At 37.0% G+C, this 25,282-nt stretch overlaps 2 protein-coding genes, 1 long non-coding RNA gene and 3 pseudogenes across 3 annotated transcripts; 2 read left to right on the top strand and 4 right to left on the bottom strand.

Annotated features, from left to right (window-relative positions):
* Positions 1–1,972: 1,972 nt before the first annotated feature.
* On the bottom strand, positions 1,973–2,560 carry LOC125198318 (ethylene-responsive transcription factor LEP-like). Its single transcript, XM_048096689.1, has one exon. It carries the CDS (start codon positions 2,558–2,560, stop codon positions 1,973–1,975), a length of 588 nt encoding a protein of 195 aa, XP_047952646.1.
* Positions 2,561–9,549: 6,989 nt separating this feature from the next.
* Positions 9,550–12,069, top strand: LOC125198313 (annotated as a pseudogene).
* An 845-nt stretch (positions 12,070–12,914) lies between these two features.
* On the top strand, positions 12,915–15,035 carry LOC125198315 (annotated as a pseudogene).
* Positions 15,036–16,467: 1,432 nt separating this feature from the next.
* On the bottom strand, positions 16,468–21,078 carry LOC125198317 (annotated as a pseudogene).
* A 1,636-nt stretch (positions 21,079–22,714) lies between these two features.
* LOC125198314 lies at positions 22,715–23,431 on the bottom strand. The gene is made up of 2 exons (XR_007172382.1): positions 23,257–23,431; positions 22,715–23,172 (listed from the first exon to the last, which is right to left on the bottom strand). It is a non-coding gene; the product is annotated as an uncharacterized LOC125198314 (long non-coding RNA).
* A 116-nt stretch (positions 23,432–23,547) lies between these two features.
* LOC125198316 (casein kinase 1-like protein HD16) lies at positions 23,548–25,237 on the bottom strand (the record flags this gene model as incomplete). The annotated part of the gene is made up of 4 exons (XM_048096688.1): positions 23,548–23,702; positions 24,591–24,681; positions 24,841–25,015; positions 25,097–25,237. Coding segments are annotated over 4 exons (562 nt in total), but the record flags the coding sequence as incomplete, so codon positions are not given.
* Positions 25,238–25,282: the final 45 nt, after the last annotated feature.

Below are 25,282 nucleotides of genomic sequence, written 5' to 3'. Positions count from 1 at the left end.
ATACTAATGGCATGTAAGAAGTGTATATATTTTTAAGAAATATTTTTGAAATCTCAACGCATTATAAAAAAAAATGTACTAACGTTTAAAATACACTACGTTAAACATTAAGTTTTACTCCACTTAGTAATTTATTATTATTTGTATAAGAAATTCACCAGTCACATAAAACCATACAATGTAGACAGTATCTATATCTATACTAATATAAAAGGCGAGTTTTGGACTTATTTTGAAATATTCATAAGTTGTGGGATGAATTTAGATATTTATAATTTTTAAGAAATAGGATTAAAATGGAGGTTACAAATCTTTATGATTATAAGTTATTGAGAATAATAAATGTAAACATAATATAAAAATAGTGGCATGTTTAATTTTTTAAATATATTTATAACATGAGAATTATTCAACTCTACATAGTAGTATTAATTATTAATATGGCTACATATACGGCTTTTCATACATGCCCTCTTATAATCATAAAAATTTATAACCTTCATTTTAATCTTATTTCTTAAAAATTATAAATATCAATTCATCCCACTAAAGAAAGTAACGTAAAGGTAATAAAAATGGCATTTAAACAAATCAATCAATTTTCAATGTAAATTTAAGGCAGTCAATCATGTTATAATTCCATCAATTTATGATTGTTTCTTCGTACTTTTTACCTATAAATAGGTATCATTGGTTAGATAAAATTCATTCCTCTTTATCTTTTCTCATTGCATCACGAATTCTCTGCAAAAAGATATTTTTACTTCCAATATGATTATTACTCTTTATCGATAGTAGTACATTCCTCTTTATTATTATTATTATTATTATTATTATTATTATTATTATTTGTTTACTAACATTGTCTCGGCTTTTATTTTTTTATGCCATTGGTGTTATCATTGACCCTAGCAAGGTTATTATATAATCTAATTTTCGGCTCATTGAGATTAAAATTGTGATTCGCAGTGAGTGTTGATCGTCATTTTGTTTTTATTTTCTACTCCAATTTAACGTTTACGACATTTGAATATGTCAAGCTGATTGATAATGCAGTTGAGGAGACACTATTTGGCATTTTTAAATATTACTCTCAACTATAATATTGTTATTTGTTTTTTAACATTGTTGCTATTCTATTTTTTTTAGATATTATTGGTGCAATTGTTGACCCTAACAAGATTATTAAACGTGATAATTGTTGATTTATGGTGAGTGTTGACTCATTTTTTTTTTCAACATTGTTTTGTTTTTGTTGATTCGTCTAAAGTTGTGTCAATATAGTTTGTGTATATTATTTTGCAGAATATCAGCATATTGGTGATGCTTCATGGATAAGTTCTTATTGTTCCTATTGGGATGCATTTTTTTGGCATGAAGAACCGTTGGGGAAATCATCTAAAACCAAAAAACCAAAATTTTCAAATTGTTGTATGAGTGGAATATTAAGCTTCCTATGATGTATGCTTCTCATGTTGTCTTTCAAGATTTAATATTCTATAATGATTTTTAATGTTTTTGTTATTTAAAAAATATTATATTTCATACAGTTGAGTTCACCTTGATGGAAGATTGGATTGATAATAGGTTGAACACTGGTCAATCACTGTATGTGTACAATTGCATAGTCAATAAACTCTTTTATGTTGTATCACTATTTAATTTTTATTTCATAAATATTATATATTTTATAAAGTTGTATAATTTTATTTGGGATCTATAAACCATATATAATTTTATATTTTCTCATTTCATTTATTTAATTGACTATTTAATTTAAAATTCAATAGGTCGTGCAACGCACGGGGTTGATACTAGTATTAAGTAAAAGGAAAGACAAAAAAAAAGTTACTAGAGAAAAACGCTAACATCGATTCTAATAAATCCAATGGTAATTAAATGAAAACGCAAAAATTGATTCTAATAAATCCAACAAAAAAGCCACCACTAAACCATAAACCACCACTAACTCTCACTGCCAACCATTCCCATACCCATACCCCCCTCCGCCGGAGTAGCTACTACCCGCCCCCGGAGGCGGCATATACCCGCCTCCGTACCCCACCGCCGAGCTCGTGAGGACCTGCGGCAGCGGCGGCAGCTCATCCCCCGGCACCCACTGCGGGTACTCCACCTGCCCGAACCCCGTGTTTTGCTGGTAATCCACCTGTCCTGAATACTGCCCCTCGCCCTGCCCGTAATAGCTCTGCTGGTAGCCAGAGTTGTAGCCGCTGCCGCCGGCGTAGTTGTAGCCGGCGGCGGCAGGGGCGGGGTGGTCGGGCGAGAGCTCATACTCGGGCTCATGAGGGGCAGTGATGTTGGTGAGGGAACCGCGGTGCCTGCCGTCGGGATAGACGAAGTTGGTGTAGGCGTTGGAGCCGTGCATGGACCGGGCGGCGTAGTCGTACGCCATGGCGGCCTCCTCGGCCGTGTCGAATGTGCCGAGATTGTTTCGCTTAGTTGTCTTCTCCTCCGCGTCGAATATCCGCGCACAGTACTTGCCTGTCCTCTTCTCCAAATCCACGCCCTTGTATCGGAACTGATCGTTTGATCGACTCATTTTGATCACTTCTTAGAAAACAAGAGTCGAGTGTTGTGTACTTGTGTTTGAAGATGTTTGTGATTGAACGGTGTTTATATAGAGAGATTGTAGGTTAACAGAATTTGGTAATTATGTGAAAAAAATAATTAATTTTGGGATGGAATTTTATTATGATTTTGGAATGAATTACTTTTGGAATGAAATAATTTTAGGATATAATGTCTCGATATAAGTAATTCTCTTATATTTTTTCCGTAATTATATTTTGCCTAATACTATAATCTAATGTTATTTTAAATAGATTTTATATGATTATATTATGATTGTTTCATCTAATATAAAAGTACAGTACTTCCTTTAGATATTCAAGGTTTCCATATTTATTAATCTAGACGATTCTAAAAAATATAGTACTTGCTTACATACGATCAAGATTTCATTGAAAACTGCATGTTGTTCAATAATTGTTATATTAGTGTTTAGTTTTTTATTTAGACATACAAAAATCATAACTTAATATTAAATAAACAAATTACTCCATGAACTAGTTTTAATAATAGAGTTTCTTTTTATAGTTTTCTTATTGATCATAATCTACGATGTATATTTTAACTTTCTACCTATTAAATTCAAATAAACTTACCAACTCTATCTTCTTGCCGGTTTTAATTCAATAATGCTAAAACTTGTATTTTTTTTTTACAATTTTTCGTATATACGTACTTTATTACTTTGAGAAATTGAGAATAAGAATATGCAAAAAAACCCACTATGCATCGGATTTATAGTCTAATTATGTAGGGTTTTGTGATTTAGTCTAAAATGATTGAGTTTGCAATTAAAAAGTTGGTACAAGAATAAAATTGTATTTTTTTTAGGCTTGGTCGAAACCAAACACAAAGGTCTTCAAGATTTCAGAGTGAGGATGTGGTGGGGGCAAAGTGATGCCGATTGGGACTACGTTGATGCTGTTTCGGGTAGCGGATGGGTTATTGCTTGTTGCGACAAAAATAAGTTTGATAAAGTGGTAGCAAAAAAGGAGACAGATGGATCCTTACTCCTAAAAGACTGGAGCTTTATTTGTGAGATTTTGGTTGTGTATGCTCCCAACTCCACAACTGAACACAAACAGCTTTGGGATGAGCTCACTGGTGTTAAAGCTAAGTCCTCCTCCCCTTTGCTAGTGATGGGGGATTTTCATGGATGAAAGAAGTGAAGGATAAGATTCACTTGGGGAAGAGGTAGCTCTAGAAGTAAACTGAACAGGATCTTCTTTGACATTAATTGGGGATCCAATTTCCCTAACACAACCCTCACAGCTCTGCCAAACTCTATATCCGATCACACACCTATCGTCTTGATCCTAGCCAAAGAAGTGTTGGAACGGCGCCCTTTCAGATGCTTGGACACTTGGTTTTCTCACCCTGGATTCCTAAATATGGTGAGGAATGAATAGAGGAAGTTTGGGGGTAATCCCATTGCAGAGAAGCTCAAGGCACTTCATCGACCTCTCAGGATTTGGTACAAAAGCTGCTTTGGGAATATCGATGTTAATATTAGAAAGTTGGAGGAGGACCAGATGAAGATTCAGATTAAAATCGACATTGCCAGACTCGTCGCAGTGGAGGCACAACTAAGCAAGTGGCTAGATAGAAAAGCATCAGCAGATGTCAAGGGATAGATGGATCAAAGACGGAGACAGAAACACAAAGTACTACCATGCAGTGGCTTTAGGGAGAAAAAGATTCAAGCCATATCAGAGATGGGGGGAGAATCTTCAAGAGCCCAAGAGCAATCAAGATTGCGATTCTGAAATTTTATAAAGGCCTTTATAGACAAGAACCGAAGCCAAGAGTTCATCTCGACAGCACCATACTTCCTAAAATTTCAACTGAACAGCTGGATGCTCTTGAAAGGAGACCAACAACTCAGCGGTGCAGGAATGTGAAGGTTCAAAGGCCCCAGGGTATGATGGCTTCAATTTTAAATTTGTGAAGGAACTTTGGATAGACATCAGACATGAGGTGTGTGATTTTGTTTTGGAGTTTTTTTGATACGGGACGACTTCCAAAGGAAGTCAATTGCACTTGGGTGACTTTAATTCCATAAATTGAAGGTGCAAGTGAGATCAAGGATTTCAGACAGATTAGCATGGTTGGATGTCTGTACAAAATCATTGCTAAAATTCTTGCAAAAAGGCTATCTAAAGTGTTGCCAGACTTGATTGGGGAAACACAATCTGCTTTTGTCAAGAATAGGCAGATTTTAGACGGGGCGTTGATTGCAAATGAAATTGTGTGGTGGGCTAAGAAGACACATCAGAGAATTACTCTGCTCAAGCCGGACTTCCAAAAAGCCTATGATACTATTAGATGGGATTTCCTGGAGGAGACGATGTTTGGAATGAGATTTGGAAACAAATGAATTAATTGGATCATGGAATGTGTGAGGATAGCATTAATGTCTATTCTTGTTAATGGATCGCCAACCTCACCTTTCAGCTTGCAAAGAGGTCTGAGACAAGGGGATCCGTTGTCGCCTTTTCTTTTCCTTTTGATTTCTGAAACCTTCAACAGGATCGTCCTCAAAGGTAGAGAACTTGGAGTGCTCAAAGGGATTAAAGTGGGTGCAGATCAGATTACAATCACGCACCTTCAATTTGCAGATGACACAATTATCTTCTGCCCGGCAGATGCGAAAATCATTGACAACTATAAGAAAGCCCTTCAATGTTATGCCTTGATGTCAGGTCTCAAGATCAACTACAAAAAATCCACACTCATCCCCTTGAACTGTGATGAGAATTGGGTGGAAAGAGTTAGAAGATCCTTAAGCTGTGGAGCCACCAAACTGCCGATCACTTATCTTGGTATCCCCCTTGGCGCTAGCCCACACAAGGCCCAGACATGGAAACCAATTATTAAAAAAGTGGAAAGGAGGCTAGCACTTTGGAAAGCTAGGACTTTATCAAAGGTGGGGCGACTAGTCCTTATTAAAGCTGTTTTGAACAACCTCCCAATGTACTATCTTAGCCTTTTCCAAATGCCGAAGAAAGTGGCAGGGCGCATCATCCAGCTACAAAGTCGTTCTTCAGGGGTAAGAAAGATGATGATAAAGGAGGTAATCTTTTTGCGTGGAATACAATCTAGAAACCGATGGGGCACAGAGGCCTGGGTGTTGGAGATATTTATATCAAAAATGCTTTCTTGTTGTTCAAGTGGTGGTGGAGGTTCGCGGATGACCAAAAGCCTTTGTGGAAGGATATCGTCAGATCCATCCATGGGCCAATTATTATTGGAGATGCCCAAAGAGTGAAAAGAAAATGTCAGAAAAACCTCTGGGGTCAAATTAATAACTTCAAGAGATTTGGCAAAAAAATTGAAGAACTCAAGATTGTTCATGCTCTCCACTCAAAGAAAAACTTTATTGAAGAGATGGGTGAGTGGGATATGGGTGTTTGGAGAAATTTTTATATTTGGGAAGAGGATGTTTTCCAGGAGCTTCTTCGAGCGGTGAATCGTATCTCCCTAAGAGAAAACACTAGTGATGTGAAATTGTGGCTCGGTCTCGAGGCTACTCCTTTTTGGGTCTCTAACTTTGTGATGCAGGTGACAAAGCTAAAGGGTGAGGAGAGCCCTTATCTCGTTGGACAACTAGCTTGGAGAAACGTTGCCTCGCCACGAGCACAACTGCATTTGTGGTTTATGCTCCAAGAGAGGCTCAATACAAAAGAGAGATTGTTTAGGCTGCGTTTTACTGGAGTAGAAGATGATCGCTGCACTTTTTCAAGGAGAATCCGAAACCATTGAGCACCTCTTCTTCAGCTGCAAGCTCTCTAATAGCCGTTGTACCACTGCTGTGATCAATGGAACGTGGCACTCTGTCTACCTAATCATCTAAAGATTGCTTCCTTTCATGGCTTGGCAACGCCTGAGGAAGATTGATAAGAAAATGAGGATTTCCATGTTCTACATCATCTCATGGTCTATATGGGATATTCGGAATAAGATCATATTCCATGAATTTAAGCCCAATTGAGAGTTTGAGAAGAAAGCGACTTTTTGCCGTCTTGGTGCATGGATGAGAGGGTGGTACCGAAGCTCCCATTTTCACCCGGAGCAGGTGATGGATAGCTTCAACGATGTTAGGAGTTGGGAAAACTCAAGGACTAATTTTGGAGGTTAGCTTTTTCGATCCGCCGTGGCGAGCTAAAACAAGAAGCTTGTGCTTTTCCACGCCCTCAACCTGAATTAAAGTGGTACCAATTCCCACCTCTCGTCTGCTATTCGCTGCTCACTTGAAACAGGTTCAATGGCTGCCACCTTCCTTCTTTTTGTTGTTTGGGTTCGTTTCTTGGGTGTCTTCTTTTGGGTGTTGTCTGTGTCATACCCATGTGAGTTTTGTTTTTGTTTTGTTGTTTGAGTACGTTGTGATGATGGGAGCAACTTGTTTTGGGAGCAGCGATGAACTCCTTGGTTCGTTGGTTACGCTCATCTTGAGCTTTTTGTTCAGCTCACCATTTTCAATGGTTGGAGCATTTTTGTATCAAAAAAATGTAGGATTGTGTGATTTAGTCTAAAATGATTGAGTTTTGCGTTTTAAATTTGGATATAAGATTTTGAAATTAGATTTTCAAGAAAATTATGAAATTAAAGAAATTAAGGATGCTGAAAGAAAAAACCCTACGCATTGGAATTCAATTGTAATTTTCAAACATTGAATTAAAAAAAATTAAATTTTGAAGCATAAAGAATGAAAATTAAAATTATGAACTCAATTGTATTAATATATCATATATCAAGTTTTGTTCTCAACTAAGAAAACTAACATTTTAGAAAGAAAAATGAAAAAATATTACCTATATAGCTTTAAAATATTATATAGATGAATTAGAAATATGTGATTATCAATTCTATTAATAGTATATATTATTGTAGCCACCGTGGCGGATTCGTAGTGTAGCCACCGCCGGCGGAGTGGTCCGGCGTAAGCTCATACTCGGGCTCATAGGGGAGGTGATGTTGGTGAGGGGGGCGCATTGGGTAGACAAAGTTGGTGTAGGCGTTGGCACCGTGCATGGACCGGACGGCACGGTCGTAGGCTGCTGCGGCCTCCCACGCCGTATACCCGCACTCGTACTTCTTTTTGGCCTTTTGGTGATGTCCTTGTACTTGTTCTTTTGGCTCGATCCTCCCCTTTGGCCTTTACTTTTACTCTTGCCATCAAACATTTTGCTAAACTATTGACGAGTCATGTAGAAACTATGTTGATTTAGTAATTGCGTTTTGATTTTTTTGTTTTTAAAAAGAAGTTATTTGTAGTGTATCGACACTACTATTATAACTCACATGATCTATTGATTGAAAAAACACAACTATGTTTGAAGTGTCTTGATTTTTATGTTTTTACAAAGAGTTATTTGTAGTGTATCGACACTACTATTATAACTCACATTATCTATTGATTGAAAAACACAACTATATTTGAAATGTTTGAGAACTCATCTACTTTTTGGCTTATTTCTTGATTTTCAACCTTTTATTATTATTCCAAGTGTTCCCTCACAATTTTATGAGTACAATTTATAATTATATTTCTTGCTGAAATTCAAACACATGAATAGGTCTGCCTTTCTTAGTTCTAATTTTGAATATTGAGTTCTACACTCTTCGAAACAACATGAAAGAGCCCAAATTTGTGAATGTTTATCAATTCATTTTTTTTTAATCTTCTTATTTATATATGACCAAATTTTGTGAATATTTATGCAATTCAACTTTTTTTAAATCTTCTTTTATATATGTTCTTTGGATCGTGAAAAATATTTTATTTATTATGATATATACTAAGTAAGAAGAACAAGAATTTATATGGAGTTTGCATTTTCCATGGAGAGTGAGGATCTTGTGTGTTTATGTTTTAATGTTTTAGTACGTTTTCCAATTTTTAAGAAGTGTAATTAGGGTTTAAATTTAAATACAATTAGTAATTTAATTTAGTCAAATTTGCAATCACCGTCTATTTTTGATTCGTTAAGTGAGGATGATTGGGGCCGAGTTCATTTACGTAGGACCAAATAATCAAAAAGATAATGTTTGGATCAATGATAAAACGGTCTTGTTAGGACCGTTTTCCTTTATTACTCGTCATAATTTCATTCTATTTTTATTTCATTTATTGGATTTTTAAAGTTAATTATAAATTATCAAGTAATTATTATTTTTATAATATTGAAATATAGGGAATAACTTTTAAGGGAGTTTATAATATCGACTAAAATGTATACTCGAATTTTTTTGAATAAGCTGCAAAATATGATGGGAGGTGTATGATTGAAAGTTATCTTAATACATATCGAAATGAGAAATATTCAATTTATATTATTACACGTGATCAAAGAAATTTTTAAGTAGTTTTTATTAAATATAGATATTCCTAGGAGGGTGAGTGATCAATTCTAACTAATGTGAATCCCAAACTAAAACTAAATCTTAGCATAGATTAGAAAATCTAGTGGTTGAAATAATGCCACATGGATTATATTTTTAAGAGTGAACTACATAAATTGTTTTCGATCTTTACTTTTCGCACGTAAATGGTACCAAAAATGATACTCCCTCCGTCCTATTAGGAGTCATGGTTATAGACGTTTTAAGAAATGTAAAAGTTGGTTGAAAAGTTGTAATTCTGACCATTTTTTTATATTGATTTTATAATAAAATGGAAAATAAGTTAGTGAATGTATCTACTACTATTTATTAAAACGCAGCTGATTTAATCGGAGACTGAATCGAAATCTAAAAAAACTCTAATAGGATTATGAAAGATAAAATAAAAATCAGATCATTTATATCATTTATACGTGAAGTAAAAAAGTTCGTTCTAATTAATTTACCTTGAATATTAAATTCTCATATAAAGCCCTACGCTCTCCCTCTTTTCCGAATTCCATTTCACCCTTTCTCTCTCACAACACACACACACACTCAAAACCCTAGGTAGGAGAGAGGCTGCAATTCGCCCCCACCGGCGAAGATGTCGATGTCGAAGAGCTCCAAGATGCTGCAGTACATCAACTACCGGATGCGCGTCACCATCCAGGACGGCCGCCAGCTCATCGGAAAATTTCATGGCCTTCGACCGCCACATGAATCTCGTCCTCGGCGATTGCGAGGAGTTCCGCAAGCTGCCCCCGACCAAAGGATCCAAGGAGGAGCGCGAGGACCGCCGCACCCTCGGCCTCGTCCTCCTCCGCGGCGAGGAGGTCATCTCCTCACCGTCGAGGGCCCCCTCCCCGACGACTCCCGCCTCAAAACCGCCTCCGCCACCGCCGTCTCCGGTCCCGGAATCGGCCGCGCAGCCGGCCGCGGCGTCGTCACCGGCCCGCTCTCCCAGGCCCAGCCCGGTCTAGCCGGCCCCGTCCGCGGCGTCGGCGGCCCGGCTCCCGGCATGATGCAGCCTCAGATTTCCCGGCCGCCTCAGATTTCAGTTCCACCGATGCCGTACCCGCAGCAGCCGCCGGTGGTTAGGCCTCCGTCCGTCGCGCCTCCGCAGGGAGGGTTCCCGCCGAGGCCAGGGATGCCTATGCCGCCTCCGCCGCAGTTCAGGCCCGGTGGTCCGCCTCCAGCTGGATTTGGTCCTCCTCCGCAGTATGGGCAGAGGCCGCAGATGATGCCGCCGCCTCAGATGATGAGGGGTCCGCCTCCGCCTGGTGGCCCCCAAGGCCTGGAATGCCCGGTGGTCCTCCGCCTGGGCAGCAGCCGCCGAGGCCTGGTATGGCCCCCCCGCCACCTCCCGGTGGGCAAGGGCATTGTTTAGGCCGGAATGCCGCCACCGAACGCCCCTCATAATCAGCAACAGTAATCAACAAGGTTATTTCTTAACTTAGATTTTATTCAGTTTTGAGGTGCCATTCATAAAACCTAGGGATTAATAAGCTCTAATTGGAGATTAGTGAAGCTAATTAGGGGTTTTTGCCTTTCAATGTTCTTATATGTTTATGTGTATTGCTTTCTACTGCTAGTTTCTATAGAAATGAAATTATAATTTGCATTATCTTTCTCCATTATTATTGTTTATCACTGTGTGTGGTTCTGGATGTGTGTTGCAGTTGTCTAATGGATTAGAACCACTGTTATTCATGAATTTAAACAACACAAGCTTAGTAACAGGGAGGAATATACTGCACTTGTTCATGAATTTATCTAATGGATAGAATTTGTATCACTTGTAGGATATGCATTGTGTTTATGTTGTACTACTAATGTCAAAACAGGATCAGTCTATTTGTCTATAATTTAATTTGAATTATTCTCCTTCCATTCCATTGTAGTGGAGACATTTTTTTCCAGCACGGAGATTAAGAAAAATTGTGTTAAGTGAGTTAAGTAAAGAAAGAATAGAGAGAATAAAATAAGAGAGTGTTAAGTAAGTGAAAAGAAATGTGTTGACTTTTTCTAAAAAGAGAAATAGCTCTACTACTATGGAACGTACTAAAATGTCAAAATGACTCCACTACTATGGAAGGGAGGGAGTATGTGTTTATGTTGATCTAGTACCTAGAAATGCAATATGGAGCAAAATTCATTTCCTATGTTGGATCGTAGGATCGTAAATAGAGGCATTGTACATGATCTAGCATATAGGGTTCTTATTTCAATTATCAAGATGTTTATCTGTTACCACTAAACTAGATTTAGCTGATTCAGTTTGAGATTTTGATTTAGGACCTATTTTGCTACCTAGCATCAAGTGGAGTTTTGCTCTATAAGTTTCATTTTGCCTGCCTCACCATGTTCTACAGTCTACACACTTGCGTCAGCATATAAGAGAAAAGTATTCAAGTGTGGTTATAATAACAGTACTAGACATTGTAAAGAAGTATTTACATTTATGAGTTCTATCTGCATGCACTTGTTACTTATTCCAAATTGTTTCTTTGGACCATGTTTACTACTCCCTCCGTCCCCGATTAAGAGTCACACTTTTCCATTTCGGTACGTCCCAATTAAGAGTCACACTTCATTTTTACTATAAATAGTAAGTAGGTCTCACATTCCACTAACTCAATCCACTCACAATTTATTATAAAACCAATATAAAAAAATGGGTCTCACATTCCACTAACTTTTTCAATCAACTTTTCTTTACATTTCTTAAAACCCGTGCCCGGTCAAAGAGTGACTCCTAATAGGGGACGGAGGGAGTATTTTCTTGCATACTAATTTAATTTGATTAGGAAATTTCTGTTAGAAACTGGTGTTTCTATTTCGCTCTCTCAAAATATTCCTTCATATTGCTGCAGAGGTTCCTCAAAATTGGCTGTTCAACAGGTGTGCAGGTTATCTGACAACAAAGCTACCGGTGGATTTGGAGTTCGATCTTTGCAGCTTTTGTAGCATGTAGTAAAGAGATGTTACTGTAGTAATCCGGCTTCCTTGTCTTCTGGTAACTAGGATTTGTTTTCTGAGTTTGTTACAAACGTATGTGATGGTGGTGAATATATATACTGTCTGAATTCTTTGGCCTCTTCGGTTTCTTTAAATATGTAGAGACAATTCTTGCCTTCCTCCTCGCTCATTACTGTTAACATATTTGATTTGGTTCTTGCTGACTGATTTCCAAATCGTGCTTTCTGCATTTTCTCTTCTTTCTCTTTCAGTTGATGTAGTTAATTATTGTTTACTTTGATTAATTTTTAATGGTTTTCTACATGAATTGAGTTTCTTGAATTGATTAAGGTGGTGATTGGTTGTTATTTTCTTCAATTTTAGTGGAATTTGCAGTATAGTTGGTTCAGTTATTCATGTGCTGGTTTTGTATCATTACTGTATTTTAATGTCATGTCTTTCTTATTCTATTGATGCACTTTTGTAAGTAGGAGCATGTATTCTTGTGTTATCAATTCATTTCGAACAACTAGGAAATTAGAGAAGATTTGGTTTTGAATTGTGGAAACAAAAGACTATGGTTTCCAACAATTTATGCAATTTTAACTTTTTTCGATTTGGATGGAATTTCATACTCCTATGTTGGATTTAGGAATTAGGATTTCTATACAATTTGATTTGGTATGGATTCAATTTTCATTAAAATTCGATTTTTGAATTGGATCATATTAGAGAAATTCGAATTCTCAATCATGTATTTCATGTCCAACTCGATTACAAATATACTCCTAAATAAAGTGGGCGTCTCAGTTCAAAAATAGAAGAAATATAATCATAAACAACATCGTTGTTGATTCATAATTTCATATAATCATATCCAAAAACTACAAATAACATGGTTGATTCATATCGAACTCAAGCTGAAAGTCAAAAATAGAAGAAATATATATGAAATGATGTTAAAATAAAATTGTGTTTGAGCCAAAAAAATAGATTAGGTGAAATATACAAGAACCCGACCCAAATCTCGATGTACAACATTCGAAGCGCGGAGTACCAACGCACTTGAGCTTCTTCCAAATCTAATCCCTCTCCAAAACCCTCAATTCACCTTTTCTTCCAGCCACCGCTCTTCAACAATGGCGTCTCGATGCAGAACGATCTCAAGGCCAGCAATGAGCTTTCTCAAATCCTCCTTCTCGAAGCCCTCAAGCACACCCATGTTCTCAGCTCAATCGCCGCGCCTCTCTCCATCCCCATTTTCTAGGTACATTCCGTTCCGCCCCTTTTCTCTCGAAACGAATTTTAGGCTGCACTGATCAAATTATGCCTTAATTATGAGAAATGTATGAATTTTAGCTCGAGATTTGGGTTTTTGTGCTACTATTATGTTATTTAAGATGGGCTTCAGTTAATAATCATTGATAGATAGATTTCATTGTTAATGTTTTCAAGATTTAATTTTTAGGGCTTAATTTTCAAATTTGTGTTATTTGAGATAGTGTGTGTTTTGTATTTGAATTTGGGACTTTTTTTCAGTCCATTGCCTCAAATGGCTATGCTTCAATCTCTGTTACCTCTCCACTCGGCATTGTCGTCGGCTCGCTAACCTCTTGTCTAGGCATAGACACCAAGGGCTGCAGATCTTTGTCTCAGGGTATGCTCTCCAGTGCCAACCCTGGAGTTTGATAGATTTTATAATGTTTCTGTAAGAATACTTCTTTTTATGTCCCTTTTCATGTCATAAAAGAGGATCCTGTAGTTTTTTTGTACTATCTCTTTCTTCATTCATTGAAAGTCCTTTGCTTATTATGTTCTTTGTTTATGTTTTGAAGTTGGCATAATTAAGTTACTCGATAGTTTTTAGTGTTTCTATTACAGTTATTTTCATTGATTGAGATGCTTGATCTCACATGTTTTGAGTTAGAACAGTTTGTTGTGGTAAGATTATTTACTAGTAGAAGTATCCTTTTTTTCTTTGAAGCCGGTAAAGTGAAAACTCAGTTTCAAGATCTGGAAAACAATATTCCAAAGACATTTGTAGATATCGTTTCAAACAAGACCTATTGCTGCATAGCCTTATCCCTTATATATTTTCTATCACCTTTTTGTGTGCCGTGTCGTCTGGGATAGCCTTGTATGCTTTCAAATGATATATTTATCTGGTATTTTGTTTGTTTTGGGATTGTTGTAACAAAAGTGACGTCCAAATTTTCATATACCTTTCCTTTTTGTTTGTATTTTTCTCTTTCTTTTGTTACAATTGGAGAAGGAATGTGCTGCAACCTGCCTACCACCTGATTAGTTAGGCTTCATGTATCTACGTTTGCGGCGCTCAAGTTTTGAGTAAGAGTTTTCATGTTTTCCTCTGTATGGAATATGGGCCACTTACCTTTTGGAATTACTATGTTTTCCTCTTGGTTCTTTCCATATGCATCCTATTGCTTTGAATTGAAATCTTGTCCTTGTTGAATCGTTGATGCAGGCTTCGGTGATCCATTTGATTGAAGCTTATTTGTACAATTTTTATGCAATGTGTCCTAACTGTATAATGTGGAATACTACCAATCCACTCGAAGCCAAAGATTTAGCAATTCATTGTTATTCGACATTAAGTCTCAAGAACTTAGAATCCGACCTCATTGCCATTCGTAGCTATTGTTAAGAAGTAGGCTCTGTTTTATTAGTTACTCTTTGTGCTTATAGCAATCCGGGCCATATGATTTCGTTCCATTTCTTTGCTTTTTCCTTTGCGTGTTAGTATTTGTCTTTGCATCCCGTGATGTACAATGTGTGGCATGCAACATTACTCCTAATGTACCGTTGCCTTCTTATTTCAGAACTAGGTCTCTCTGTCCCGCGATGAGAGGGGAAATGCAATAAAGGTTGAAGAAAGATACTTCAGTTTGATGGATCATGTCTCCCTTTTAGACAATGTATACTTTCACAATTTACTTACAGAGAGAATCTTTGGCTCATTTTGTACAAGCAAAAATATCTTCTATTGCATGCTGAAAATCCTGTGTTTTTAGTGTGTTGAATCATTGTACTTGTCTTACAATATGGTCTCATTGATCAAGTTAGTCATTAGTTTGCTTTTGTTATATACTCCTATATCTTATTATAGGTCTTGTGCACATCGAGCCTGAGTCCTGACTTGGGCTCGGGTGCGATGTGTTGAGGGTGGGAAGATGGGCCTACTAGAAGACTTGTTGCATTTGGATGTTTTAAGCAAATTTTCACCCAATTCTTGAACTTTGAACTCCTTATGTGTCATTTTTCTTCACTACTCACTCGAGATGATTATGATGTGGCGATGGTGTGGAAAATGCTGATGGTGTGGCGATACTGAAACTATGCCGGCTGCGTGCCTAGGGTTATGCAGATCATGCTGGCTCGGTCAAGATTAAACGGTCTAATGATATGAGGTTGATTTGGTTTAAAATTGAAGAAAAATAAAAGTAATTGAATTTGGTTTATTATTCTAACTGTACTGAACAAATCCAAATGAAGCTATTGAACCATGCTAACTTAAATAGAATCTGATTGAGAAAGTTATCTAATTTTTTTTATTAAAAAAATATTAAAAAAAAGAAGCATTCAAAGGAGACAAATGCCCTTTATAGTAACATGGAAATATCCCTACATGCATGGAAGCCCACTATTTTTGCTCTTGTATGTCAAACAAACCATTTATTACTTTTATTTGTTTAAATAAATATTGAAATAATTTTACGAAGCATTAATGAGCACATGAGAAACATAAATCAATACACAAAGTTACGGTGTTAAGTGGAATGCATTTATGAATTAATGAACTTAATTCATATTTTCATCTTCTTTTCCTCTTTTGCCAATGCATGTGACACTGATCAAATGCAGAAATTGGAAATTAGTAGTATACAATAATGTTAATTAAGCCATTTGCTTCAATAATTATACTGCACCATGCCACATTGCTAGCTACACATTGGGTAATCCTTGCTGCATAATTCTGTACATTGCCTCGGTGTTACTATTAAAATCACTACTAACTGTGCAGTGATATTATTTTAATTAATATAAAGATTCCTTCATCTAAGGAAAAAAAAATAAAATAAAATTTGAAGTAGGCTAAGTCTATGGATTAGGGGATGCCTAGGATCATTCGTTTTGAGTAATATTCCTCCCTTTATAGTACTACTCCTACTATTTAATTATTTTAATGCAAAGTTTGTATTCCTAGATTATTTGCAAAGCATCAAAGTGTACAAATTAAAGAAAATAGGACAACACAGTCTCCAATAAATATGAGATATATAAAAGTCAAAAATAACAAAAATTGTTCAATAATTTGCCAATCTTTTGGCAAAACAAAATAGTAGATTAAAAAGAAGAGTACTAAGGACATTAGAGCCTATTTTCTAATTTTTCGCTCCTTCCAAATCAAAATTCAAGAAACAGAAAAAACTCAAAGTTAGGAATTAATGTCCTAATTGAAATAACTTTGTGACAAAAAAAAAATTTTTTTCTTAGAAATTGTTTTTTTTGTCCAAATCTCACCATATATAAAAACTTTATCATCATTATCAAACTAATCCTAAATCAATTGCCTAAAATCCGGCCCCATGTGTTGATGAATCAAGTAATCATCGCCGTTGGACACATCAAACACCACATTCTGATGCTGGTGGTGGTGCATATACGGCGGCGCCGCTGCCGGCGGCTGCGCCTTCTGCCTCCTCAGCTCCATCACCTTCCTGTGCGAATTCGAGTGCTTAGTCAGCACGAAAGTCGGGGCCTGCGGCTGTCTTCAGCGCGCCGGCCTGACTTGTACCTCCTCGCACTTGCAGAGTGTCTTGGGCCCATGGCCCGTCGCTCTGCGGCGTCTTGTCAGTGGCGCAGTGGAGCACTCCCCCCTCGCCCCGTCCTGCCCATCCCGCTTCTTGGGCCGGCCGCCTTCCCCGCCTTCCGGGCAGCGCCGGCGCCGGAGACGTTCGACTCCGACGAGGAAGACAGGCGGGGATGGCTGCGGGCCGGGTCGGGACACGACGACGAGGCGGGAGGACCAGCTGCCCGGGGCAGCGCGCGGCTTGCTGCGGGCCTTGGCGGGGACCGGAGTTCGGGCCGCAGGATGGGGCCCGACTTGGGGGTTTCGGGCTGGAACGGGTATTGGAGCGCGGATGAAACGTCGTCGTTTCGGGCTTTCCTTCCTTGAATCAGCTGCAGCTTTTGCAAATCCTCGCTTGAAAATGATTCCTCCACAAAATTGGACAGCCATTCTAGCTCAGCCAATTCATCGTACTGTTCAATAAATTACTCGAAAAACTATTACATTTATATATGAAAGTTAAATTTTATTGTGGTAAGTATAGAAATAAATTGAATGTGATGGTAATTGGTAACATACTACTATTATCATAATTAAATAGTGTAACATACACTACACTCTTTGTTGTATCTTTATCTTTCTTCCTTCAATTTGCAGCCTTCACTTTTTATATTATAATGTACTTATTTAGTATTTTCTCCCAAGAAAGGAACATGCCAAATTTAATGGCTAATTCGAGTTCAAGTAATAGTAAGTAGTAGTATCTCATTTCAATTTCTATTAACTAATTGCATGCAATTCTAGAGTCTAATGAAATTGCATGAATAATCAATTGCTATAAATTTAAAAAAATTACGCACCGGGACGCAGAGTTCGCCGGAGTAGTGGCCGGCTGTTGGGGCGGGTGCGCGGCCGCCAACGTCGGGGGCCGAGACATGAGGCTCGAGGGTGGCCACGACGGGGAGGCGTCGAGGCCTGGCTCGGCCTCTCCGCGACGAGTGTCGTCGTTGGGGAGGTCGAGGAGGTCGTCGGCGATGAAATTGTCGCCGTTCTTTGGGGTCGGAGAGGCGCCTCTCGGACGTCAAGCGGCGTCGTAGTAGCCGGCTTCGAAGAATTCGGGGGGGGCTTGTTCCATTTGGGATTCAATTTCTCCACTCACAATTCAACACCAAATGAAAGTTTGGTGGGATGAGAGACAGAGAGATAGAGAGATAGGGAGGGGGGGGGAAAGTGTGGAGAAAAATAGCGGAAAAGAGTATGTGTGTGTGTTTTTGGGGGAGTGAGAGAGGGGAAGTTTTGGTGGAGAGAAGTGAGGAGGGGGGTTTATTTGCGTTAGAAGGGGACAGGTTTGACGACGGAAATTATGGCTTACATTATTTTTATTTTTTTGTTTTATTTTTTTAATTATGGAAAGGAGGTGAGTTAAGGAATTGGGTAATTTGTGGAGTATAAAGATCTTAAATTTTATCGTAAGTTTGTTGAATTACTATAATGAGGTCGTTATAATTTGATAAGATTAAGAAAAGCATATGTACTACTGAAAGAAATGAAATGTCATTTTGTAGTTGCCTCGGTTTAAAGAACTACTATGTCAAAATTCAAATGGCTAATTTTGGAGTGTAACCTAGTTGCCTATTCCACATTAATTGGATATCTCAGTTAAATTAGTCATCTTTTGATATAAATTTTTGCTTGTTTTATCTATACTCAATTTTTTCATTTATCAATTTTATTCACTCTTCACTTAATTAACTCATTGCTGGACAACATTTTGTGAATTAACTTGGGATGGAGAACAAGTGTTTTTATTCGGTTGGGGAGAGGGACAAGTGTTTTGTTCCATGAATAATACTTTTGCATAACATTCTAGTTATATTTTTTTCCCTTTTTCATAAATATAAACGTGTATTTTGTCAAAATTCACTAACACATCACCTAAATTTGCAAAGGTGGGTTTGAAAGTTTTGGGGGTGATGGGTTGCTATGATTGGTGGACCACTATTGAGGTGATGTTGGGGTAAAATGAGAATTGAGTGATGATTACATAACAACAAGGTTATATTTCGCTTTACTATTATAATTTATATACACTTATTATTATTTTTTTGTTTTATGGTACTATCAATGCAATCATAACAACGAAGTAAATGTGTTTTTGCTTAACTTATTTTTTAGTTGGTTTTTTATTACTTAGCTCTTTAAATCCAGTAGTATTTATTATGACTGCATTAGGTTAATGTGTCCGATTTATTGTTTAATTTTGAAACTACAAAACGATACTTATTTCGTTATGGAGTAGTACAAAAATAACAAAGCTATACATTGTTCGATTATCTCTGATTTAATTAGAATATCATCATTGAATTTTGGGGACACGTGGCCATACATGATAAGCTATTGGGTGCCACCAATCCCTATGAGTGGATAGTGGTGCTACATTTTCATTAATTCATTTGCATCATTTAACCTACGGCTACATACAGATGGATTGAAATAAATTAAAACATAAAAACAAATACCCCCTCCGTTTGCCATATTGGGTAAATTTTTTAACGAAAAAAATTTTTGGTTTTAAAATAAATAAAAAAAGAAAGTAAGAGAGAGGATAAGGGGAAAAAAAACAAAAAAGTAATAAAAAAAAGATATAAAAAAAAGAAAAGAGAAAAAAGTTTCTTTAAAAGGAAAATCCCCCCAAAAAATAAAAAAAAGCCCCTAAAAAACAAAGCAAGTTAAAAATTTAAAAAATAATACTCACCCTTTCTCCCATATTTTATTCAAATTAAAAATTACAATTCTTACCAAAAGGTTAACTTGGGCCCGAGTTTTCACTTTGTTTAATTATGTCATATACTCCATATCCAACGTAAGAAAAAATTATAGTAATAATTTTTTACAAGTTAGACCATTTTTAGAAAATTTGTACAATCTTCAACAATTTTATCGACAAAATAACTTATATTTGTAGCAATTATCTAAAATACAAAATACGTATATTTTAGATGATTGTAGTAATAAATTTATGTTAATTGATGTATATATAAATGATGAGTTAAGTTTGCTTTTTTTTGAAAACAAGTGTACGAATAAGGTAAAATAAAAAAAAATGCCCCAAAAGAAGAAATAAAAAATATGCATTATTTTATGAGAAAATATTTTTTATAGGAATATTTAAAACATTATGTTTTTTTTTTTTTTATTTTTTAAAAATATACTTTTTTTTTCATAATTCACTACGGGGGAAAAAAAAAAATTATTACAGGGAGTAGTAATGATTAAGGCTTTATTAATTTGTTTAAGATATCCACTTTATTCTTTGCAAGAATGCTACAAGATCCCAACCCCTTCCTTTTGTTTAATTTACCCTACTTAATTAGTATTGTTATCCGAAAATCAATTTAGTTTAAATTTTTATTTTTCATTTTTTATTGCTAGTGAAATAAAACTATATTTAAAAAAGTTAATAATTTTGTCCCAAAATTTCACGTGACAGAAGGGGGAATTTTAGCAATCATTTGGGCTGCTTGTGTTCAAATAAAAATTGAGGGGATGATCGCCACGTGTCGGCATCCAACGGTATTTTTCTTACCAATTTAATTTTTTATTTTTTTCTATTAATCGTAACCCAAAAACGTCCGCCCGGGTCACGTGCGTTTTGGGGGATCCCCACTATAACCTGGCCAAGGGGACCAACTCTTATTCTCTTTTTTTTTTTTTTTTGGCTTTTCGGCATAGCTTTTAACTTTTTTTGGGTTCTTTTCTACTAATTTGTTATGGGTAGATGATGTAAATAATTTGATATAATAATTAAATTTGTGGTAAATAAGTCAATATATTCAATTTTATTTGAGTGAAGTAAACAGTCAGGAATTTCGACTTCTTGAATAAATCCATAGTATTTACAATAAATTACTACTACTAAAATGGGCTTCAATTTATTTGGGATATAGATTCTTGACAATAATATTGAACTTTATCATTGTAATAGGAGTAATATAAACATAAGATACAGTCAAAATTAACATTCAATCCAAATTTTTTATAGGTGAGAATCTTCATTAATGCAACAAAAATAAAAGTAATAAACACAGTAGCTCTACGCACTAGGTTGTAGTAGTCTATAAGTTAGAAGCCTATAAGTATCTCTTCAATAAGAGGAATCCAATTAAAGTTGGATGCTGCTTTTCAACTCCTTGTTAAGACAAGGATATTCATTCATAGAAAAACTAACTGCAAAAAATTTAAATTAATAGAAATTATAGAATTGTAAGAAACTCACCATTGCCACCATCACATCCAACATTCAAAGCTCACATTCTACCCATTTCAAGATTTTCCATTTTTGGAATAATCTTTTCAAGTATATTTATACATGTATACTGATTAAAGGCATTAGATTCTTAAAGGAAACTGCAAGCTAATCAGATTTATGTCTGATTTCCATTAGTGAGTACCACTTTAGTAATGTTTTTTCTAATGGATATCATACTTTAGATTTTATTATTCACTGTAAGGGCCCACCATGAGCCCTAATGGAAGCTTCTGAGAATTTCAATGCTGCATCACAAGACGCTTCTATCTTTCTCAGTAATCATGACACTAGCACGCCTATCTCTTATCCACTTTTCATTTCAATTTTAAATCATTGTTTTTTAATTTTTTTTAATTACTATAAAATATCAAAATATATTATTTCAACAGATCCAGCGCTCCAACCCGTAGTCTTCTGGGCGGCCACCGGCGCCAGCCGCTTCCTCCTCCAAACATCGGCATATCGTCGTCGACATTATTCGGCTCTGGTATTGACTGGATCCATTGTTGAAAGTGTGGATATTGAGAGAATATAGAAGAGAAAGTGAAAAGTGAAGAAATGGAGTATTTATAGTGGTTTAAATTAGGTTAAATAATTAAAAAATATATATGGTTCTGCTCGGCGCGCTCGCAATGGGCTCGAGCTCACGCCGATCGACGGCTCGGATCGGCGCGACCGAACTATCGGTCCGCTCGCGTGACCGAGGGCTGCAATGGATGCCGACCACGCCCGAGCCTCGATCTCTGCCGATCGGGCGCTACGATCGGGCATCCATTGTGGATGCTCTAAGGATAAAAGCACAAGCAATGTGAAAATATTCAGATAAAAAGGCTATTATGCTAATTGACTGAAAATTTCCTCTCATACATATACTATACTTGACAACTCTAAACCAAATGTAAGGTGTAATCCCTGAAAACCATAACAAAAAATAAATTTCCTTCAAGTCTTCTACCATGTGCATATCAATGCAGTTGAGTCAATTAAAATAAATAAAGAAACGCAGACTCACAGGCAACGGTATTGACGGTAGTCTCTTTCACCATCCGTCTGATCATTCAAACTTGAGATAGCAGTGAGGATCGGACCAAGAATGGTGTGCATCAATGAGAAAACTGAGAGACAAACTGCAATCCTACTTCAAAATTGAGATACAATTCTTGTCCTGCTATAAACAGATATGCATCAATAATTCAATATGAACATGACGATGTATGAATATGGTGCAGTGGAGAGTATAATACCTCCAACCATGCATGAACACGAAGCACAGTGGCTCACGGTCCAGCCCTCGAACATAAATGGAGATTTCTGCAGGACAAAAGCACACTTGCTAGGACCGTTCTCTGCCTACCATCCAACAAAAAGACCAGAAGATAGCAGCACAGAATAATACACCAGAAGAGAGAAAGGAATACCAATCCACCAATACTTAGGAGGACAACATAATCCAGCACAAACAAAAGACAGCCTAGCAGAGTGACATGTACAAATAGGGAAAGATCAACCATAAATTAACACAGCAATTTATACAAGGATGTATCTTAAACCCAGTTGATATAAAATCTAAGTCAAAATAACTTCACGTGAAAATATTCACAAGTTTGAGTAGAGAAGTATGTTAAAGAAACATGTCAAATGATATGAAATATAGTTACAACTAATGAGGAGAGAAACAAGTACATTTAATAGAACATATCCTTGGGTTGCAAAACCTGTTACATATACAAGCACTGCTAATACAGACACAGCTGCTGGATACTGTCATCAAACATTAAATTTCCATCACTATACAACATTAAGGAATGATCGAATTACACTTGTCGGAGTTCTAACACTTTCCTAAAGCATTTAGACATAATCACAGCCCGGTGCAGAGGTTTTACACAGGCTCCTATATGTCAATGGCAATAGTAAGCACAAATCAGGTCCTTAGAGCAACACGAGTCAGCTTGACCACAGACCAAAGATCTCCCTTCCTCTGATTACGGAAATAACAACTGAGTTTGATCAGAGAGGACTTTCATCGTCCAGTAACCTCCTCCAACAAAATTACGAGACATCAAGATACAGTTCTCCCATAGCACACCGATGCTATGTAAAGATTTTTTGCCCATTTCTCCTGAAAGTGACAATCAGAAACTGTAAGAACGAAGTATGGAAAACAGGGTAAAATAACATGAAAGGTGATTTAAACAAAATCTACCTTAACATGTGTGCTTGGGAAAGCAGAAGTCCGAAGTGTCTCTTGTGTTTCATCTGAAGGTTTCGCGTGGATTGCTGAGAACAAGGGCAGTTTGATCCCATGTTGCTGCAGTTGATGTGATGCGGTAGCCAGAATCCCACCTCCTATGAATACCTTCACTTGGATACAGAAAGTCCAACTCACAACCTGAAAAAGAAACATAAGTTGAAGCAAATAGTGCAAATCCTCTATTCCTGTCTTTGGATCAGTTCATAACAACAGCCATCACTGAAACTATAACATTATACCTGATCAGAAAACCTGCCCCACGAGACATAACAATTGCCCATCTAGTTCCAGCTGTAGCCATGGCAGTAACGTAAAAACCTTCTCTCTCCATTTCTTGTTGATCCACTTGAATGGAAATGACTCACTAACTTTATATGACTGCTGCAGATACGGGGTACCTGCATCTCGCAAAGCAATCCCATTTCAAAACATTATCAGAAAATGTACCTTCCGTACCATGGAGGCATTTCTTTCAGCATGGAGATAAAGTGAGTTTGATAATAAAGTAGATGAAGTGATAGGATGGTTTTATTTTCATTTTTTTTTAAACGAATGTCTTTTGCTGTATGTAACTATCCAAATTTACATAATATATTAATTTTTTCAGTTTATTAAATTAAATTATTATATTTATTCAATCTTCAAATTTATGTTTATTTTCAACTAAAATTGCCAACACCCTTCACAAATCCATCTCCTCCCCCTTTTCTGGTCAGCGAACTCTGTCCCTGCCACCTGCCTGCTCACGGCCGCCGATTGCTTGCCATAGAGGGTGTGGTGGGGAGTAATCCACCCATCCTTGTCAGCAACGGGCAAGCATAGCTTGGGTTTGTAGATCAGCACTACTTGTTGGGGTAGAGAGGAAGAGATATTTAAGGTTCGGGTAGAGAGGAAGGAACAGAGAATCGGGTTGAGGATGGAGAGACGAGATGGAGGAAGAGAGAAGGGGTGCGATTCGGAGGGCAGTCGAAATTATGGTTTCAGTGGCGACGGCGGAAAGAAAGGGGGGGTGAGAAATCGTCCAGAGAGAGAGTGTAAGGGGTAGAATGAAGGCGCTCACTTAGGGTTGGGGAATGGGTCACCTTTTTAATTAATAAACTTATGATTAAAGGGCAATAAGAGGGTGCTTAATTAGTCCTCTAAACTTAATTAAAATCTCTAATTATTTCTAAAATTAGAAATGACTCCACTGCCATGGAAAGTACCAAAATGGCAAAATGACTGAACTACTGCAGAACAAAAGGAGTACAAAATTAGAACTCCAGTCCTTGAATTGCAACACTAACCCTTAGACATGACTATTAATGAGCTCCCATTATTAGCCCCTGCTATGGCACTTATGTAGTAATTTTTCTCCCATTGTTCCATGATCCACTCCTGCAGTTGATAAAGCAAAAAGTAATAAGACACACTGCCTACACATCATGCTCTACAAGAGATTAGGCCTCGTTAAAAATTAATCAACTGATATGACACTCAAGTTTCTGCAATGTCATATCAAGACTCGCTAACTATGGCATGCTAGATATTTGATACCTTATGAAGGAAATGAGGTGAAAGTTCATAGACTTGATCACTAAAACCAGTCCCTGCATCCATAATCAAGGCCCATAGATTTGAACAAGAGGCCACACTGCTAATGTAAAGTCCATCTTCATTTCCTTTCTCAATATGCTGGTCCAATCTTAAATCTGCAACATTGTAATGATATCTGCGAGAGAAATGCAGGGTTAACTCAAACCCTTACTCCAAAAATCTTAGAAGAAACCCAAAAGAGTTACCATGATGATACCTTTGCTTCATTGGTCTTCGAGCATTGTACACACTAATCCACTGTGTAGCAGGCATTCCCATGCGGACTTTCTTCTTTGGCTGCTCATCATCATCGTCGTCCATCATAAGCCTTCCCTCTTCTGTCCGATTGATATACAAGCTTCACATTGTAAAGATATGTTTAATAAAGGAAATTTTCTAAAGA

The sequence above is a fragment of the Salvia hispanica genome, unplaced genomic scaffold (assembly GCF_023119035.1).
Source record: "Salvia hispanica cultivar TCC Black 2014 unplaced genomic scaffold, UniMelb_Shisp_WGS_1.0 HiC_scaffold_136, whole genome shotgun sequence".
Lineage (NCBI taxonomy): Eukaryota > Viridiplantae > Streptophyta > Magnoliopsida > Lamiales > Lamiaceae > Salvia > Salvia hispanica.
Note: the sequence above shows the minus strand (reverse complement) of the source record. Positions and strands in the feature narration are given on the sequence as shown.